General features: G+C 36.0%; 1 protein-coding gene across 1 annotated transcript in view; it reads right to left on the reverse strand.

Moving 5' to 3' along the window:
* CFAP69 (cilia and flagella associated protein 69) overlaps positions 1-22314 on the reverse strand; it is a 65892-nt gene that overhangs the window by 6641 nt on the left and 36937 nt on the right. The window contains exons 13-18 of the mRNA XM_011956216.1: positions 21782-21946; positions 18456-18574; positions 16505-16623; positions 6910-6991; positions 4687-4879; positions 593-730 (exon numbers count right to left, since the gene is read on the reverse strand). Of these exons, the coding sequence (XP_011811606.1) occupies positions 593-730; positions 4687-4879; positions 6910-6991; positions 16505-16623; positions 18456-18574; positions 21782-21946 (816 nt within the window). The remainder of the gene's footprint in view (positions 1-592; positions 731-4686; positions 4880-6909; positions 6992-16504; positions 16624-18455; positions 18575-21781; positions 21947-22314) is intronic.

Below are 22314 nucleotides of genomic sequence, written 5' to 3' on the forward strand. Positions count from 1 at the left end.
AATCTATCTACCTATCTATCTATCTATCTATCTATCTATCTATCTATCTATCTATCTATCTTAAAACAAATGCAAAGTTACTTTTGATTTCATCTTGCTTTATGATAAAGTTAATTCTGTGAGTAGCTTGTGAGTAGGCTTCCTTCTATAACAAATTTCTGCCAGGTCATCCAATATATAGGAATAGTTTCTTTCTGTGTTGTAGTCAGACAATAATATCTTACTTCAGAAGCTGAAAAGTGTTTGATAACTTTTTCCTTAATAGAAAGCAAAGACTTAAAAAAAAACTCAAGTGACTCAGAATGTTAGTATTTTAAGCTTAATCATCGAAACTAACTATCCTTAATCCTACCTGCACATTGGAATTGCCTGGGGAACTTTAAAAAATACTATTGCCTGGATCCCACACACAGAGATTCTGATTTAATTGGTGAGGGGTGCAGTTTGGGAACTGGGGTAACAATGGAAAATGCATTTCTCTGTGTAAAGAGACTTTTGCTCATTATATTTGAAAAACTGGCTCCAAAGTAAAATCAGTGTGTATACTTAGCAAAACATATAGACTCTTGCAAATTTGAAGAGAACTTCTTACCTAGTTTGCCCAATATAGCATAAATTTTTGCTCTAATATTCTCAGAAACATCCATAACCGCAATAGATGGGCAGTTAGCAGGCAGTGGGATGATTTTTTGCTCTTCTTGAAAGCTAGTAAATAGAGGTTTTTTTGTATCTAACCATTGGATAGCATGAAAATAGAAAAGGGACAGATCAAAACCATAGTAAACAAATACTTAATTTTGAGATTTTACTCTAGATAACATAAAACACATAAAAATATTGTAGCAAAAAAAAAAATAGTGCCTATTACATGGTTACACTTTTGAAATAATAATTAAGCAGCTATTTCTTCCCCACTCTGTGGCAAAACTTAGAGCTTTGATTTTTATTGCTTATGGAAAATATTAAAATTTAACAAAATTACCTTTTAAAAGTAAAACTTCTATGTAGCTAATTTAAAAAATTTTGAAATCCAGAACTTGAGTAATGTCAGTTTAACAGTGATGTAACCTTCTTTACTTTTGGTTTCTATATATTATGCCATAAATATAAAAACTATTTTATGATGCTATAGGTCAAAATTCAGAAACAATAAAAATAGATTGAAGGAAGATACAAGTCATCAGAAGGGGGAAGTATTTTCATTTAAAAATAAACAATACTTAAAGAAACATATCTAAAAATAATAAGAGCCATCTATGACAAACCCACAGCCAACATTATATGGAATGGAGAAAAGCTGGAAGCATTCCCTTCGTAAACTGGCAGAAGACAGGCATGCACTCTTTTACCACATAGTATTGGAAATCTTGGCCAGAGCAATCAAACAAGAGAAAGAAAAAAAAAGGCATCCAAACAGGAAGAGAGGAAGTCAAACTGTCCCTGTTTGCAGATGACATGAGTCTGTATCTAGAAAACTCCATAGTCTCGGCCCAAAAGCTCCTTTAGCTGATAAACAACTTTAGCAAAGTTTTGGGATATGAAATCAATGTACAAAAGTCACTAGTATTGCTACACACCAACAACAGCCAAGCCAACAACCAGGTCAGAAACACAATCCCATTCACAATTGCCATAAAAAGAATAAAATAACTAGGAATACAGCTAACCAGGCAGCCAAAAGATCTCTACAGTGAGAATTACAAAATACTGCTTAAAGAAATCAGAGATGACACAAACAAATGGAAAAACATCCCATGCTCAAGGATAGGAAGAATCAATATCATTAAAATGGTTATACTGCCCAAAGCAATTTACAGATTCAATACTATTTCTATAAAACTATCAACAACAATCTTCACACAACTAGAGAAAACTATTTAAAAACTCCTATGGAACCAGAAAGAGCCCCAGTAGCCAAGGAAATTCTAAACAAAAAGAGCAACACTAGAGGCATCACATTACCTAAGTTCAAACTAAACTACAAGACCACAGTAACCAAAACAGCATAGTACTGGTATGAAAACAGACACAGTTCAATGGAACAGAATAGAGAGCCCAGAAATAAGGCTACACACCTACAACTATCTGATCTTCAACAAAGCTGACAGAAACAAGCAGTGGGGAAAGAACTCCCTATTTAATAAATGGTGATGGGATAACTGGCCAGGCATATGCAGAAAATTGAAACTGGACCTCTTCCTTATACCATATACAAAAATCAACTCAAGTTGGATTAAAGACTTAAATGTAAAACCCAAAACTATAAGGACCCTGGAAGACAACCTAGGCAATACCAACCTGGACTGAGGAATGGGCAAAGATTTCATGACAAAGATGCCAAAAGGAATTGGAACACAAGCAAAAACTGACAAATGGGATCTAATTAAACTTAAGAACTTCTGCACAGTAAAAGAAACTATCCATGGGATGAAAAGCCATCCAACAGAATGGGAGAAAATTTTTGCAAACTATGCATATGATGAAGGTCTAATATCCAGCATCTATAAGAAACTTAAACAAATTTATAAGAAAAAACACAACCCCATTAAAAAGTGGGCAAAGGACATGAACAGACACTTTTCAAAAGAAGTCATACATGCAGCCAACAAGCATATGAAAAAAGCTCAATATCACTGATTATTAGAAAAATGCAAATTGAAATCACAATGAAATAGCATCTCACATCAGTCAGAATGGCTGTTACGAAAAAGTCAAAAAATAACATGCTGGCAAGGTTGTGGAGAACACAGGATGCTTATACACCATTGCTGGGAGTGTAAATTAATTCAGCCATTGTGGAAAGCAGTGGGGCAATTCCCCGAAGAGCTAAAAACAGAACTACTATTCGACCCAGCAATCCCATAACTGACTATATGCTCAGAGGAATATAAATCATTCTACCATAAAGACACACGCACATGAATGTTCACTGCAGCACTATTCACAATAGCAAAGACATGGAATCAACCTAAATGTTCATGATGACAGACTGGATAAAGAAAATGTGGTCCATATACACCATGGACTGCTATGCAGCCATAAAAACAATGAGATCATGTATTTTGAGGGAACATGGATGGAGGTGGAGGCCATTATCCTTAGCAAACTAACACAGGAACAGAAAACTAAACACCGCATGTCCTCACTTATAAGTGGGATCTAAATGATGAGAATTCATAGACACATAGAGGAGAACAACACACACTGAGGCCTATTAGAGGGTGGAGAGTGGGAGAAGGGAGAGGGTCAGAAAAAAATAACTATCGGGTACTAGGCTTAGTACCTGGGTGACAAAATAATCTGTACAACAAACCCCTGTGACATGAGTTTACTCATGTAACAAACCTGCATGTGTGCCCCTGAACCTAAAATAAAATAAATAAAAATATGAACCATTTAGATGAAACCATAAGAATCTTAAAAGGCTTAGAAAATGTAGGCGGGGTACAGTGGCTCACATCTGTAATCCCAGTACTTTGGCAAGTGGTGGCGGGCAGATCCCCTGAGGTCAGGAGTTCGAGACCAGCCTAGCCAACATGGTGAAACCCTGTCTCTAATAAAAAAATACAAAAATTAACTGGGTATGGTGGCACGTGCCTGTAGACCCAGCTACTTGGGAGGCTGAGGCAGAAGGATCGTTTGAACCAGGGAGGCGGAAGTGGCAGTGAGCCGAGATCGTGCCACTGCACTCCAGCCTGGGCAACAGAGCGAGACTCTGTCTCCAAAAAAAAAAAAAAGAAAAAAAGAAAGAAAAAAAGAAAATGTAATATATTGAAAGTTGTGGTGGCTCATGCCTATAATCCCAACACTTGCGGAGGCTGAGGTGAGTGGATTGCTTAAGCCCAGGAGCTTGAGATCAGCCTGGGCAACATGGTGAAACCTCATCTCTACAAAAAATACAAAAATTAGCTGGGTGTGGTAGCGCATGCCTATAGACCCAGCTACTTCGGAGGCTAAGGCAGGAAAATCGCTTGAGCCTGGGAAGCAGAGGTTTCAGTGAGCCAAGATTGTACCATCACACTCCAGTCTGGGTGACCTGAGTGAAACCCTGTCTCACAAAAAAAAAAAAAAAAAAAGTAATATAGCACTATGGAAAATGTAAATGAACTAAAAATTATGATACTGTAAGTATCATTAATTTAGAATCTAGTAATTAAAATTTTTGAACATTTGGACTATATTTAGGAAATAATATCTTCTTTCATATAAAAAGTAAACTCTGTAAACATTAATCAGATCATAGATTAAATGGATTTAAAAAAAGGAAAAATGGATTTTTTATGGATAATACCTAATGGATTTAAAAAAAGGAAAAGTGAACAGAAATGTATAAAATGCCAAAATGTTATTTTGAAGCAATCTATTTACATCTCAATGAAATATTACTGAATTTCTGTAAAAGCAGAAAACTCAAAGAAGCATCTTTAGGAACTACTTTAATTTTTTTTAGTTAAAGAATATAATTAAATACCATTTCTTAAAAATATTCTCTAATAATATGAACCTACTACTAACTTACTTAGTTTTCTTCCAATCACTTATGATAGCAAATTTTTCAAACCCTTGTTAAAAAAAAAAAAAATTTAGACAAAGGGGTGAAAGGCCTGATGCTTTCCTAATATCATTTAAAGATCTTTTAAAATATATACATTAATTGCTTCTACTAACAATTATAAATATACTCACCAATGATCTTCCCATTTTTATCACGTTTTACTCCTAGTTCTTTTTCCTCCTTTCTCCACAATTTAATTAAAAGACTAGCAGCTGTTTGATCCTTCTTCCCTTGCCAAGCATTAACATGAGCTGCAGTTTTGGGATTATCACAAAATTCAACCATTATTCCAAGTATTAGATTACAAAATTTTTTTTGGTTCAACTTTAGCAAGGAAACAGAAAAGGAAAAAAGTTGCAATAAATATTAAGAATTATTGTCTTCAAAAAAAAAGAGAGAGAAACACTTGTATTATCATTAAGTTTCTTCTAAACTCAGAGTCAGGAAAATCTGTTAAAATGGACACCCATTGTAATGACTATATTTTCAAACATTAGAAATTTAAAAGAATAAAAAGAAAAAGATTTAATGTAATTCTGAAGTCATTATAAACATATATCATGACCAAAATGTGACTGATGTGGTTGAGTTGGAAAAAGGAGATTTGCAAAAATAAGTGAAGATGTTGGTTTTAAGTGGTGAAGCTCAATAGTGTTACACAGAGTTCACTGTAATTACAGGATCTTTCCAATTTATATGCTTTATTAAGGCTTGTAAAGATTCATACTAACTGTAATCTCTTTGTTATTAAGAGAGTAACTGATGGTAACTGCAAATGACAATCACATTTGAAAATAAAACAAGATGTAATTTGGTTTTTTGGCAATCATCATCCATAAAAGAGTATTTAAGGATTCAAAAAAATTCTCCTATTATAAAGCATATTTCCTTTATTTTGCTACAAGTAGTTTTCAGCACACCAAAATTTAGGTATAGAAAATTCCATCCAAAGCAATGGCCTCCATAATCTAATTCTTCTATGTGAAATACTTTTTGTTGATTAACTTTTATAGTATACTGCTATTTGAATATAGCAAAGGAAATATGTAAGCTTTTGTTTCAATTGCAAACATCATCATTTCCTTTTATAAAATGAAAGGATAATAATATTACCTGCAAAGGGTTATTATGAGTTATATGAGACTGCCTGGCACATAGTAAGCTCTCATTAATATTTAACCATGATTAGCAGTTATCATTGCATACTTTTTATTTCAGCAGAATTGTATTAAGCAAAACACTCAAGGAAATGAGTTTTTTTATTTCTCTACTTCAGGAGACAGGCAAATGTGAAAGATTGAAATTGATATAAAATTTCATTAAATAATATTCGTAATTTTCAATTAATTTGGTTGAATCAGCATTAAACATACTCTAATAATAATATTCATAATAACAGTAAACACAGGAATAATGTGTTAGGCACTATATTTAATCCATAATATATATGTATGCATGCACACTCAGATGCACATGCACACATACAATCACTCATTTAATCCTTCCAACAATACAACAAGATATATAATGTTGTTATCTCTGTTTTACAGGTAAAGAAATTGAAAAGAGAGAAATGAACTAACTTTCAGGGAGGTTAAGGGGCACAAATAATTTTAGCACCTTTGCTAAATCAAAGTAGGTTTGTTATTCTGTTAATAAAATCAAGAATGGTGGCAATCACAGAATCACAGGGATCTGGCTAGATCCCTGTGTGAGAATCTCAAAGTTTTACTGAAGCAAAATTGTACGTTTCCTCCCATATCATCCTAACTATGGACTCCAGTTAGAATTGAGGCTATTAAGGGGCTACATTCTTCACAGCTGCTAGATGGCACTATCTCTATTGGAAGGCCTAGCTTGCTCACACCTGCTCATTCTGCAAAACAATGATCTATGACTCACTAGACTTCTTCACATTACCTCCAAATAATACATAGTTCTTTAAAAATGCTTATCTTTGCTCCTTGTCTAACGTGGCCCTTATATTTTAATATCAGGGGAAGAAACTAGAAGTTATTAATAAATGACTATGGGTTTTGATATGGTCGAGCTCTTCACAAGCTGTTTCTTAGTAGGCTGATGGAGTACAAAGTAAAAACAAATTCTTTATTCCCATGTATTTGAAAACATTGAAAAAATACTGGTAAAATGATTTTCCAACCAGAGGAATTTTCAGAGCCTTTAATACACTGTGTATTATGAATCTCTAGGAGCAATTTTGTTTAGGACCATACCTTTGAACATGATTTGTGGCACATTTATTCATAGAATAATGCTTTGTGGCATTCAATTTGGAAGAGGTCTTTATTAGACATATTTGTCTTTTGTCTTACAATTGTTATAGCCATACTTACTGCCAACACATCCAAAAGGAGAAAAATGCCTTCCTTTTCAAGAAAATAATCCTCTGAAGGATAACATCCCAAAATACAGCACCTTAAATTAAAAGAAAGTAATTCATTTGACAAACATTTATCCTTAAACTCAATTTGTACAGCTTTATTTTTATCAAAGCATTTTCAAAGAATATGTTTTCTTCATCTTCTTAAATCAAGTAGCTAATGTTTTTACCTAAAAAAATAGAATTTCGAAGAAACTTTACCAGCATTGTTTAGTTTCAACGTTTTTAAAAACCAATATCAATTCTTTTTCATAACTGCCTATTTCTTTCCTACAGATAAAACATTCTCCTCTGCTTTCATGATATTAATTATTCTTAGTGATCTTCTCTGGCTGGTCTCGTAACTTTTTTGCAAGATATATCCATTTATTGTTGCTGTAAACCAAAAATAAAATTCTAAGCCCCCCAATCAACTGAACGAACCCTTCTCTCAGCCAAGGCATTCCAAAGTAAACTTGAAAAACTAGTTCAGGCCATGATGGGAAGCAGGGGTTGGACATGCCTCATTATACCTTCCTCCCTTTGGAATTCAGGCACAACTGACCAGTGAGTATTAACATTAAAACAGAGATCTTAAGAATGAAAAAACAGACTTCACAGCAATGAGATACCGAATTCCAACTTGACTCTGGTATAGCATCACATGACAGGAGGCTCTCAAAGAAATCGAAGTATTTTGCCCCAAAATATATTCCTTTGACTTATTTTTAAATGGCCCTTCAAAGCAGTCTCTTCTGGGGAAAATCTACATTCTGTAGAGAATCCCCTCCCCTGTCCAAGTATTTTCCTGATCCAGGAGTGATTTAACTAAGTCTGGCACCTTTTAAGGTCTGATAAGAGTACATTTACCAACTATTCTACATAATAAGAAACTTGACCTCAACAATCCCTTATTTTAACCGAGATACTCCTTTCTATTGATCCCCAGTTTTTAAATAATAACTTACCCATTTCAACAGATAGCAATCAGGAAATTTTTGAATCCACCTCTGACCTGTAAAATCCTGCTTTGAGTTACCTTTCCTTTCCGAACCAAGCCAATGCATACCTTATGTGTATTGATTGATGTCTTATATCTCCATAAAACGTATAAAACCAAGCTGTAGCCCAGTCACCTCAGGCACATTTTCTCAGGACCTCTTAAAACTGTGCCTCAGGCTGTGCGTGGCGATCACGCCTGTAATACCAGCACTTTGGGAGGCTGAGGGGCGCGGATCACCTAAGGTCAGGAGTTCGAGATCAGCCTGACCAACATGGCAAAACGAGGTCTCTAATAATATACAAAAATCAGCCGGGCATGGTGGTGGGCACCTGTAATCCCAGTTACTCAGGAGCCTGAAGCAGGAGAATAGCTTGAACCCAGGAGGTGGAGGTTGCAGTGAGGTGAGATCACGCCACTGACTGGGTGACAGAATGAGACTCTGTCTAAAAAACAAACAAACAAACAAACAACTGTGCCTCAGGCCTTGGTCAATCATATTGGGCTCAGAATGAAACTCTGTAAAATATTTACAGGCCTTGTCGATATTGCTGTTTCAAGATGTTGGTGCACTTCAAACATTGGATAATGATTATATCTCATCTTTGCAGTTGAGATTATTTTGTCAGAGGTGTTTGAACGAGAGCAACTCCATCTTGAACAGGGACTGGGTGAAATAAGGCTGAGACCTACTGGGCTGCATTTCCAGAAGGTTAAGGCAGTCTAAATCAAAGGATGAGACAGGAGTGCAGCACAAGATACAGGTTATCAAGGCCTTGCAGATAAAACAGGTTGCAGTAAAGAAGCCAGCTAAAACCCCCCAAAACCAAGATGCTGACAAAAGTGACCTCCAGTCATCCTCACTGCTACACTCCCACACCAGCACAATGACAGTTTACAAAGGCCATGGCAACATGAGGACGTTACCCTATATGGACTATAAAGGGGAGGCATAAATAATCCACCCCATGTTTGGCATATCATCAAGAAATAACAATACAAATGGGCAACCAGCAGTCCTCAGGGCTGCTCTGATTATGGAGTAGCCATTCTTTCATTCCTTTACTTTCCTAATAAACTCGCTTTCACTTTACCCTGTGGACTTGCCCTGAATTCTTTCCTGCACCTGATCCAAGAACCTTCCCTTGGGGTCTGGATTGAGACCCCTTTCCTGTAACATCCTTCTGGCAACCATGGGAGGGATGATAGTGAGAAAACCCTGGCCTAAAGGCTAATATTGGGTAAGTGTTGGGGTCTTGTGACATCTTTCTGGCAAGCCCCGAAGGGACAATTCTGAAGAAAGCTCTCAGCCCCAATCCAAAGGAAAGAGATGGCAGCACTGGTTGGCTGACCTTGGGTAAGTGGTGGGTACTCAGCTAAAGGATGGCATTGGGTTAGAGGTCAACTTAGGGGAGTTAGAGTCTCTCCTTAAGTCAAAGTGGGTAAAAGCCTCTCTTATTAAAAAGCAAGGAAACTTGACTGACCCTGGTTTAAAGGCCAATTTAGGAGGGTTAGAATCCCTTATAAGATTTAGGGGGTTAGAAGCCCCTCTCAGTAAAGTCCCTTTTGGCTAAGAATGGGTTTGGCACTATGGGATGTTAACTGCTATTCTCTTTGGAACAATCTGCCTTGCACTTTTTGCTTATGGTTATGGGTGAGAGGATTAGGCACGTACAGGACTGTGGGACATAGGGAGCTTTTTCCTCCCTAAAAGGGGAAACTTGAGAGCAAATGGGAATGCTGGAAAGGATCCCTTCTCGACTTAAAAGCGATTGGCTGCACTTTTGATTCAGTGTTGGCACCAATGGACAGGTCTTTCTCTGGCCTCCCTGAGCACCTCACCTTTCTCACACTGCCACAAGCAATGCTCCCTTCCCTTCATCCCTTCCCTTCATCCCTTCCCTTCCCCTCTGTGCAAACCAGTTGAATGAACGGTAAAATCACTGTCTCCTCTGTAAAGTTTTGACTAATGGAAGAAATGATTTGCAAGCCTAATCTTAAGCTGTAGCCAATCTGGTGTACTTTGTCTTTCTGTATTGTACTGTCATAAAGAGGGGTACCTTAGGAGAGATCATAGGGCACCTGTAAGCCTACTTTCAAGATGGCTCAGCAAACTGGTCAGTTACAAATTTTGCTGCAGGTCCCCCAAAAATCTAAAACTGGACACGATTTCCCTCTTGCCTTGTATGTCCTTGAGAGCTTGACCTTGTTTAACTGTGTGGCCATGCTTTCTCTTTCCACAGTGGCAGCCCAGGTTCAGGGTTCAATTCCTGGCTTAGGGAAGGAGTCCTTTATCTTCTGTGTGTCTCTGTATTTAAATGTATTATGTGTGTGATGTTTATATATGAAAGAGCTCTAATTAGTTTATCAATAATAAGAGCTTAAATCAAACATTTTTTTGATTAAAAAAATCAAAAGTAAAAAGTAGAATGCCTTTTAGTTCATGTGACTTTAGTAATCTTTGGGAAATCAAAACAGTTTTAATAAAGATTATTGGTAAAACAAAAATATCTTCAAAAATGTAAACATTTGGTGTAAACTATGCAGGTCAGGTATCAGGTTTTCCAAATGCTTTAAGGTCATAAGTGGCTTCTTTGACTTTTGAAAATTGTTCAATTTATTTAGGAGCATTAGATTGTAGATACGGCCTGGGGACATGTGAAATTAGCCATGCCCCCTAACTATGCAAAGAAGGTTATAAAGAAAACAGATTTTATATAAAAAAAATCTTATATGGTAGATTCTTGTCCTAAGGTAAAACAACTGGTTGTTTAAAAAGAGGGATGTTTAGGACAAGTTGGAAAGTCTAAGCATGTCATAGTCTATGTAAGTTGTGAAAGGATTAGTGAAAGGGAATTTGTGCAAGAAATGTTGTACAATTTGAGGGTCATTAGGTCCCCTTAATGCTTCTTAAAATGCCACTATGACTCTTACTGTAACTTGCCTGCTTTATGGCTAGGTAAGGCCTGGGACACATGGAATACGATGCTGGAAAAGTCAGATCTTATCTGTACTTCTGTCTGGGTCCTAGGCTCCATGCCTAGTATACAATTAGAATGCTGAACTTACCGAGCTTTTTGCCAAAAGCAAAAGTCACCAAGAGTTAACAGTGTAACATGTATTTGAGACTACTAAAGAAACAGTTTTATATGTAAGGTGTATGAAGAAAGTGAAATGTGTTTTTGTCAAAAGATTATAAGAAGTCATAGGAATGTGGATTTTTTTTTTTGCCTATATTAAAGGGTTAAAGGATATTTTACAATTAGATAAGATAAAGCTGAAGGTTTAAGCAAGTTGGGGCAGGTTTGTGAAAAATTGTAAAAGAAATTCTGTGTGTGGCCATTGGCTAAAATTAAAGGGGTATTATTCAAACATTAAAATTGGGTAGATATGTCTATAAGATTTTATTAAGAATTGAGTTTAAAATAGTACACTAATGTAAAGGTAAAATTCGGCTTATTTGGTATAAACATCATATAGGAATCATTGTCAAATGTGAAACAGTATTTAGCTTTCTTTGGGCTATATTTGTATAAATGTGTTACTGGCATGTGTTCCAAAATGATGGGAAACTCCTACAATTCTGATATGACTTAGTATAGGTCATTAATAGTTATAATTGCTACATAAAATCATTGTATGCCACCGAGGTGACTAAACTGCTTTGTCAATTGTGTTTTTGACTGTGTGATATTTTGTCATCCATAAACAATTGTTTTGTTTTGATCCTCTTCAAAAGGTCGTTTATAGTCAGCTATAGAATTGTAATAGGCATTCTTAAATGCAGGTTTCTGATAACTTTGGAGATTGTGACTTCTGAATAGAGGAAAAAAACCTTTCAGAACTCTCATAGAGAGCTGAAATGTTCATGAATATCAAACAGAAATTAATTGTGCAGACTAAACTAAACTAATCTTTTTAATTTGTTGCTTAAAACACTGCTGATCCTTTTTTCCCCCCAGAGTCAAGACAATTCATCTTTGGAGCTATTTACAGCTTTTAACAATTAGGTAAAGTATGCTCCTGTGAACAGAATTTGGAGCATATTTGTTTTTCTCTACCCAATTTCACCAGAATTTGACAACTATTCGTGAGTATTCTTAATTTATGGCAATATAGATATTTGCAACAAGAAGTGCAGTAAGAATCTATTTTCTTTTGCAACAGGACACAACTGGAGACACTGGTTATTTTACTAAGGCTTTGACTGGAATGGTGTGCTTTGAGGAATCAGACTTGATGTGTAAAGCCAATAAAAGTCCTTTGGGAAAACCGGATACTTTATCTACACAGTCTCTGTATAGGGTTCCTGACCTGTGGTAAGTAAAGAATATCACTTTCTGACAGGCACAGGAGCCCCACGTTATCTTGGGACCTCATGAGAAGAGGAATTTACCCAACTCTTAGGTATGTGAGGGTACAAACCCATGGCTGGGCTTGGCTTTAAAAAAGTCTTATCTGAGATTCCTTATGGAACAGAGTTCCATCAAAGCCAATTCAAATAGTCCATATGGCAAATAATTATTCTTGCTGTACCTTATACAGATAATCAGGCCAAGTATAATAAAGCAAATTGGTCTTACCATCATTTGTCTTTAGGATAAATGGGAAACTGGAGAGAGAAATATGTTTCAAGAACTATGGTACACCTGTTGTAAGGTTCTAGTCTCATCAGCTGTTTTCAAGTTTGTTTCCACAATTTAGACTAACGCTGCTCATTCCTGGGAACCCACCAGTGATCTCTGACTGCTGCTCAGAAGAAACAAGAGGGCTAGATAATGGGAAAACCTGAATAAATATTCTATTCAATTTTGTCAATATTAATCAACAATTAAGATTCAATAATTAATCTTTCAGATATCGTTTTCATCAGAACTCAGTAGTTATGAATGACCCTCGACATACCGATGCTTTCTGACTGAGCTCCCTGTACCCTGAACACAAGAGACCATAATAGACAGGCAGGAATATTATCACCCCTCTTCAGCCTGAAGGTGTTACAGAAGATGGATCTTCATCCCTCTGCAACCCTTAGGATTAAGGCTTCTCTTATAAAAGGGATGGGGAAAATGTCAGATGTATTTGAACCAGAGCAACTCCATCTTGAATAGGGGCTGGGTAAAATGAAGCTGAGACCTACTGTGCTGCATTCCCAGATGGTTAAGGCATTCTAAGTCACAGGATGAGATAGGTCACAAAAAACACTGGTCATGAAGATCTTGGGGATAAAACAGGTTGCAGTGAATAAGCCAGGTAAAACTCACCAAAACCAAGATGGTGACGCAAGTGACCTCTGCTTGTTCTCACTGCTACATTCCTACCAGTGCAATGGCAGTTTACAAATGCCACAGCAACATCAGGAAGTTACCTTATATGGTCTATAAAGGGGAAGCATGAATAATCCACCCTGTGTTTGGCATGTCATCAAGAAATAACCATACAAATGGGAAACCAGCAGCCCTCAGTGCTGCTCTGATTATGGAGTAACCATTCTTTTACTGCTTTACTTTCCTAATTAACTTGCTTTCCCTTTATCCTTTGGACTCACCCTGAATTCTTTCCTGTGTGTGATCCAAGAACCCTCTCTTTCGGTCTGGATCAGGACCCCTTTTCTGTAACAATTTGCTAAAGTGCCTACTTTGGTTTGTGCAGCTCACATGGAATCAGGGGTTAAAGCTGCTGCTGGGGCTACTTACACTTTTTTTCCTGATAGGGAATGTGGACTGAACAAGCTATCACTGGTGGTAGCAACAGATACTATTCTCAGTTCCTCCCAGAAATTGTAAGCCTGCTGTGGTCACTTTCCTGTGTCCCCTTTCTAAACATAGCTTCCTCTTGAAAAAAAAGAAAAGACATTGTTTCTACTGCCTGTTTCATCATGGTCTGTAGACAGTAGGAGTGGGGTAGAGGCTGGTATATAAAATGCCATCAGCTTTGCTCCTCCCATTCAGGTGGTCCCAGGTTTTACCCCTGGGGTGGCCAGAGATTTGGGCAAACATTATTCTGGATGTGTCTGTGAAACTGTTTCTGTATGTAATTAACATTTTAATCAGTAAACTGAAAAAGGTAGCCTGCCCTTACTAATGTGGGTGGGCCTTATGCAAGCAACTGAAGATATAAACAGAATGTAAAGGCTGAGTAAGAAGGAACTCCTCTGCCTGACTGCTGAGCTGGGACTCATACGGATATATTTGCTCTTCTTGTGCTTCAAGCATCCAGCTTTCAGACTGGCACTTAGACCACCGGGTTTTCTGGTCTTTGGGCCTTCAGTCTCAGACTGGAACTGCATCATCGGTACTCCTGGGTATTCCACTTGCCGATGGTAATTCTTGGGACTTTTCAGTCTTCATCATTGTGTGAGCCAATTCCTTATAATAAATCTCAATCTCTTTCTATGTTTTTTCCTACTGGTTCTGTCTCTCTAGGGAACCTTGACTGTCCAAATGCAAGGGGTCAGCAAAAGCTAAGACAATTTTAATGGAGAAGGAAAAAGTAGAAAGACTTACTCTACCAGATGTCTAGACTTATTAAAAAGACCTAATTATTAAAATAGTACATTACAAAAGGATAGACAAAAGACCAGTAGAACAGTACAGAAAGCCTAGAAATAGATCCAGATATATATGGACATTTGATTTATACAAAGAAGGTACTGCAAAGCAGTGGGTAAAGGATGGTTTATCCAAAAACAGCATTGAATTACATCCACACAAAAAAAGGAAAACTTGTACCTCACCTTACACCATACATACCAATCAATTCCGGGTAGATTGTAGGTCTAAATGTAAAGGGCAAAAACAATAAAGCTTCTAGAAGAAATATAGGCAGTGATTTTCATGACTATGGGGTAAGGAAAGACTGTTTAAACAGGGCACTATAAGTACTGACGATAAAAAAAGACTGGCAAATTAGACCACACTGAAATTAAGACTATTGGTTCAACAAAAAGAGAGTGAAGAGAGTGAAAAATGTAAGCCTCAGAGTGGCAGAATATATTTGACAAACATACAACAGAAAAAGGCTCATGTCCGGGACATATAAAGAACTCTATAAAAAACAATAGGTAATTCAGTAGAAAAGTGAGCAAGAGACTTGAGTAGGGATTTCACGAAAAAGAGGCTATTCAAATGGCAAATGAACTCACTAGTAATCAGAAATATGACAATTAAAACTACAGAGAGACACTGGCACAAGTCCACAAGAATGGCTGCAATGAAAGATATAATGCAATCTGTTGGTAAGGGTGTGGAGCAAGGAGAAACCTCCATGCTACTGGGAAAGGTGTAACTGATGTAAGTACTTTGGAAATTTTTTTGGTATTATCTCCTAAAGTTGAACAGACATAAAAATGCCCAGATCTAGCCATTTTTACATCTAGGTGTATACTGGACAGAAATATCTATGCATGTTTAATAAAATATATGCACAGAAATAATTTTTTCATAAGCCTAGACTAATTTGTGTTTGAATCTTAGTTTTTAGCAAAATATTTAACAAGTAAAAACAATGCAATGTTTTTAAAAACAGAAGAAACTTACAGAATAAAAAATATAAAGAAAGAAAATATTTTTTGTATGGCTATACAATGTATTTGTATTTTAAGCTAAATGCTATTACGAAAGAGCCAAAAACTAGCAAACTATCACAAGAAGAGAAAACCAAACACCGCATGTTCTCACTCATAGGTGGGAACTGAACAATGAAATCACTTGGACTCGAGAAGGGGAACATCACACACTGGGCACACTGGGGCCTGTCATGGGAAGGGGGGAGGGGGGAGGGATTGCATTGGGGAGTTATACATGATATAAATGATGAATTGATGGGTGCTGACGAGTTGATGGGTGCAGCACACCAACATGGCACAAGTATACATATGTAACAAACCTGCACGTTATGCACATGTACCCTAGAACTTAAAGTATAATAAAAAAATAAATAAATAAATAAAATTAAATTAAATTAAAAAAAGAAAATTAAAACATCTATAAAGTAAAAAAAAATTACAGTAAGCTAAGGTTAATTTATTGAGAAAAAAGGAAAAAATATTTTAAAAATAAGTTTAGTGTAATCTAAGCGTAGAGTGTTGATAAAGTCTATAGTAATGTATACTAAGGTCCTAGGCCTTCACATTCATTCACAATTCACTCACTGACTTACTCATAGCAACTGGTACTGAAAGCTCCATTTATAAGTGCCCTATACAAGTATATTAATTTTTTAAAATCTTTTATTCTATAGTCTTACTGTACCTTTTTACATGTTTAGGCATGTTTAGATACACAAATACTTACCATTGTGTTACAGTTGCCTACAATCTTCAGTACAGTAACATGACATACAGTTTGTAGCCTTTAGGTTATACCATCTAGCCTAAGTGTGTAGTAGGCTATACCATCTAGCCTAAGTGTATAGTAGGCTATACCATCTATGTTTGTGTAACTGCACCCTATAATGTTTGCATAAGATGAAATTGCCTAAGGAAACATTTCTCAGAATGTATCCTCACTGTTGTAAAGTGATGCATGACTGCTGTGAGTCTCCTTAATTTGAGTACAGTAATACTCACCAAATGCTGTCCAATGTACTAAAAAGAAGTACATTATAGCCTAAGCCACTCTGTAACTTCCTGGGGTCTGTTTTCATCACATGAAGAACTATATCTACTCCTTCGGTTCCGAAAATTTCCTGTTTAAGATATTTGTTTTAAATTATTTCTCAAATAAATAATTCTTCGCTTTCCTACTTTATCTGTCCCCTAAAATTGCTTTTTTACCAGAGAAATACAGCAACATTGTTAGAAAAATACTATTTTTACTACAATTTAAAAAACTGTACTTACTTATTTTCAGGAATTTAAAATAATTATTATAAAACTAATCATTTTAAGAGGGGGCATCAATCAACATGCCAGCTTAATAATATCCCTTGATATTTTTTGCTTTATTCTCTTTCTCCTAAAAAAGTCATAAAACTTGCACCTTGATTTTCTTCAACATTATAACGACTGCAGTCTAGCATTATGTCAGATTAATTCTTAGATAGTAAGAATTATCATGCAAGATTTTCTAATGACCCGAAGAGAGAAATACGATATAAATGTAGTTAAAACCTTTAATAATTTATGTGAAGTTTTAATCACTTAATATTTATCTCTTACTAATTACCTTTCTCATTGCCTTGATGTTCAGTTCTGGTTCCCAGTAAGGAAGATTATGATTATTTTTCCAGAGGAGCCCAGGCACAGGGTGGTAGAATATGATGAGAAGTTGCATCAAAGCTTGGAGCTAAACAGTCATTCACTTAAAATCTATCTACTGAAACCACCATTTTTTTGTTTTTATATTTACAATTCCATCCCTTGCTATTTAATATTTAAATTATCAATCTATGAGCCTCAGAGTTCACTATGGAGCTACAAAAGATAAAAGGGGATTAAGATCTTGTTCTAACTTTTGGCTTTAGGCTTGAACCCAATTCAAACCCCAAACAACATTTAAAATGGTATAGCCCACTTTGGAAAAATCTTTGGCAGCTTCTTATAAAGATACATCTACTTTATGATACATCAATTCCAATTGTAGATACTCACCCAAGATAAATGAAAGCGTTATACCCAGTAGTACAAGACTAGCACAAGAATTTTCACTCAGGCTTTATTCATTATAGCTGTAAATAAAAACAACCCAAGTGCCTACCTATCAATAGGGGAACAGATAAACAAATTTTGGTATATTCACACAATGGAATACAATTTAGCAATAAAAAGAAATGAATTATTGATACATGCAACGACATGAATTTCTTTTTGTCCCTCTCTTTCTTTCTTTGTTTTTTTTTTGCTTTGGAGTCTCGCTCTGTCACCCAGGCTGGAGTGCAGTGGTGAGAGCTGGGCTCACTGTAACCTCCTAGGTTCAAGCAATTCTCGTGCCTCAGCCTCCTGAGTAACTGGGATTACAGGCACACATCACAATGCCTGGCTAATTTTTGTATTTTTAGTAGATATGAGGTTTCGCCATGCTGGCCAGGCTGGTCTCGAATTCCTGACCTCAGGCAACCCACCTGCCTCAGCCTCCCAAAGTGCTGAGATTACAGGCCTGAGCCACCATGCCCGGTCAACATGGATATATTTCTAAAATATGATGCTGGAAGACAGAATCCAGAATAAAAGAGTAAATATTGTGCGATTCCATTCATATAAACTTAAAGAATAGGCAAAACCAACCTTTAGGAATAGAAAACAGAATAGTAGTTTGTCTGGAAGTGAGTGGGGTCATGGCTTCTAATGGGATGAGGAAATTTTATAGACATAGAAATATTCTGTTTTAATTGGGGGTATTAGTTAAATGGGTGTATACTGTTGTATATTTTTTACCTTTTACTTTATATAATTATGCTCTAATTATTAACAAAAATATTAAACTTTCACAAAATTAAATACAATTATAGAAACTTCCAAAAATAGTTTATAGTGTTAGGTGACTGGGAGACCCGAACAAAACTTTCACAGGCATACATACCTTCCTTTGAATGTGATTCTCACAAAGACCAGATAGGATAAGTAAAATATCAGACTGGATTTCCAAAACAATGGCTTCTTCCTTTTCATTAGGCTTGCTTATTATATTTTTAAAGATTCCTGGTATGAAAATGTTCAAAGAATGTATAGTTATTGGACACTACTTTTATTTTGATCAATTACTTTTAGGAAATCTCTTCTAAAAAGTTTCTTTGGCTAGAGAAAGTTTTATTTTATTTACTTATTTATTTTTATTTGTTATAAAGAGACAGGGTCTCATTATGTTGCCCAGGCTAGTCTTGAATTCCTCGGCTCAAGTAATCCTCCTGTCTCGGCATCGCAAAGTGTTGGGATTACCGGTGTGCACCACCACGCCCAGCCTATAAAAACTATTTTAGAAGAGGATATTTTCATTGCATAGTAACCTAGAGGCTGTGAAAAGAAGATGATAAATGAATTCCTGGAGCTTTCAATACAATCAGTAGCCCTACCTATATATACAGAATTTCTCAGTATAATCCATAGCCTCACATATATAGAAATTCTAGTACAGAATTAATAGTATGTCATTAAAGGATGCCCCAATAACCGGACACTTCGCTCAGCAAACTGTGTTTAAAAATATGCAGCATTTCATGAGGTAGGAAATGAGTGCCTTTGCAAATGTATAACCAAATTTCCTGATTGTGGTTTGCCTAATCTCTTCTTCTCCTCATGGTTAACAGGGTCAATTCTAGGCAAAGGTGGCAGATCTCTTTAGGTGCGTTTTCTACTCCTGTTATTGCTTTCTGCATCTTTCCTTGATGTCTAACTGAAGGTGTTTTAAACAACTGTAGGTAACAGTATTCCATGTCCTTTAAAATCCCTCTCTTGCTTGTAATTGAAATTGAAAAGGACTGCAGATGGCCACTAACACTGATGAAATGATATTCATGATACACTTTTGCCCCAAAAAGGATTTTTTAAGCTTCAAATAAAGAAAAAAAGTCACTTTTTCTCTGTTAAAGGGGTAACTGGTATTAGCAGGAAAGTATGGCGCTATGTTCCAAAGCAGAAGGGCCACGGAAATCGCAGCCTATCTCCATAACTGGCCTCAGCGACTATTCGAGGTCCCATTAGATGAATTACAGGTGGGGGATCAGACCCTAAGAGAGGCTAGTTGAGCCTGCTGGAGACCCAGTGCTGGGGCATGCCATGGATAGAGGGGCCTATATCGCTTTATCAGGAACATCTTCTGGGAATGCAATTTGACTGGCCATATGTCTGCTGCTTCTTTCTAGATCATCTCATTCTTCTTCTGACCTGGGTGCAAGGAGAAACTTTCCCTGCTGCCCGTAACACATAGTATAATGCTCATATTTATGTACCTTTCAACTCCTTGCCTTTATTCTCTCCTTGTTATAGATCATTCTATTTCTCCCAGATTCTTCTTCCTAAAACACAACATTGTACATATATCCTCACTAATCAAAACCCTTTGAGGCTCTCCATGCCTTAAGAGGATGAAGTTCGAACTACTGTCAATCACTCAAAACTCATTCCGTCTTGGCCTCTGACTATACAGTTAATCTGTCTTGTGTTATCTTCGTAACACTTTGGCTCCTCTTAAACTAGCTCTGAACACATCATCATGCATATTTCAGGACCATGTCTCTCTGTTCATGGTATTTCCTTGCTTGAGGGCCATCTCTTCTTTTCCACCTCTAAACTACCCTGATCTCACAGAATCCTAAGACTTCCTAGCCTTGAAAACTACTCAAGACTCTTAGTTTCTGTAACATTTACTCTGCACTACTCATTAAGTGTCTAATTGATGACGTGTAGGACAACACATGCTATCTTTCTATGATATACACATAGTTTCTATTTTCTCATTAAGGAAAAGGTCCTCAGTGTCCTGCTCTATGTATGTTTGTAACCCCAGTGTCTACACAGGAAATAAAACATTTATATTTTATTTTGATAGTTTTTGGGGGAACAGGTGGTTTTTGGTTACATGGATAAGTTCTTTATTGGTGGTTTCTGAGACACTGGTGCACCCATCACTGCAGTGTACACTGTACCCAGGAAGGATATAAACATTCACATTTAAAATCTAGTTACTACTTATTGAGCACGTTACTACTACAAAGCTATGTTAGACTCAATAAGACAAGGTCCCTGCCTCTAAGAACTTAACATAAAGATCAGCTTCTTTCCAGTTAAAGGGAAAGGTTTTAAGAAGAAAAAAACCATTGCTATTTGTTTTCCCTTTTCCCTACCCTATTCCCTAGTGCAGGTAGGATTAAGAGTTCTTCTTAGACATATGAAAGATTACATGTCCTGGATTTCCTCTGGTTAGACTGAGTTTTGTACAACAGAATGTACACAGGAATGATAAAATGTACTTTCAGGTTTGTTCATCCCAAACAAACTGGGCAAAAAGGTAAATGTTTTCACCTAGCTCCTTTTTAATATACTTCGATTTCCTGTTATTTCCTATATTATTATTAATGGAGAGCACCACTCCACTAATGATGGAAGAGTAATCATCTTAATTTAACAAGTAGAAGAGTTTTTGAGTAGACATTTATAATTAATGGACATCTAGCAGATTATATAATTGACTAGTGAAGCAAAGCCTGAATATGAATGAAACGGCTCTTTTCAAAATCAAGGAAAGGTATGATCTAGAGAACTATTTATTTTTTAAATAACAAAAGACAAAGCAGCTTTTGTCTAGGGGTTCTGAATTTTACACTGAGTTTATGTGTACTTATTTTAGGGGAACTCATTAAGTGTCTACTTGATGACATATAGGGTAACACATGCTATCTTTCTATGACATACATAGTTTCTATTTTCTCATCTAGCATAGCCAAGTGTTAAGTTGAAAGTCAAGGATATTCTGATATTTCATATCAGAAAAGAAACTCCTCTGAACATTTCTGTAAATACCAATGTACCAATGTTCTGTTATGACACATGCATTGGAACATGCCATGTTATCCTGTTTTAAAATAGTTCCAAAAGGCTTGGCCAAAAATGGTGACCTTTATTACAAAAAGAATAAAACATAACAATAGCCCATTTTTAAAAAAGATAAAGACAATCCTAAATGAAATGATATCTGAGTTGAAGAAATAAATGTTTAAAGGGTTAATGAGTACGATATTTCAATAAGAAGACACACTGATTTATAGCTACAATATGAAACAAAAATCAAGAAAATATTCAGGAGTTTCTCAGTCATAAAGACAAAATAAATTTTGGAAAAACATTTCAAACAAAACTACTACTATTAAAAATATTTCTCTTTCATTAGTAAACCATCACATTATACTTTACCTATCATTTGCTGAATTGTTCCCTTTTCACAAAGATCTGTGTTTACAGTCTCATCTTCGAGGTAGACCATGGCTCTCAGGAGTCTTAAACTGTAACGCATCTGGGCAAACTTGTTGCCTCGGCCACCTGTACCATGAAAACTGTTACCATGACTGAAAAACAGATCTGTGGAGAAAAATTGATAATTTAAAACAAAAACATTTCAAATAAAACAAATATACCAGATATCTTATACATCTATCAAAACTTTAAACAAATGTTAACATTTTGTCATATTTGCTTTAGTTTCTTTTAGAGAAATAAAATATTATCCCTTTTCCCTCTTATTCTCAGAAGTAGGTGTTTTAGAATTTTACTCAAATGTATCATATTGTATGTACCTTTTGCAATTTGCTTTTGTTACTCAACATGTTTATTTTAAAAATTATTCACATTATCACAAGTAGATCTAGATTACTCATTTTAATTGGTTTCAGCATTCATTTTAATAAATGAATTATAGTTTATCCATTCGCTAGTATAAATTGTTACAA

This window comes from Colobus angolensis, unplaced genomic scaffold, assembly GCF_000951035.1.
Source record: "Colobus angolensis palliatus isolate OR3802 unplaced genomic scaffold, Cang.pa_1.0 Scaffold410, whole genome shotgun sequence".
NCBI classification, from domain to species: Eukaryota; Metazoa; Chordata; class Mammalia; order Primates; family Cercopithecidae; genus Colobus; species Colobus angolensis.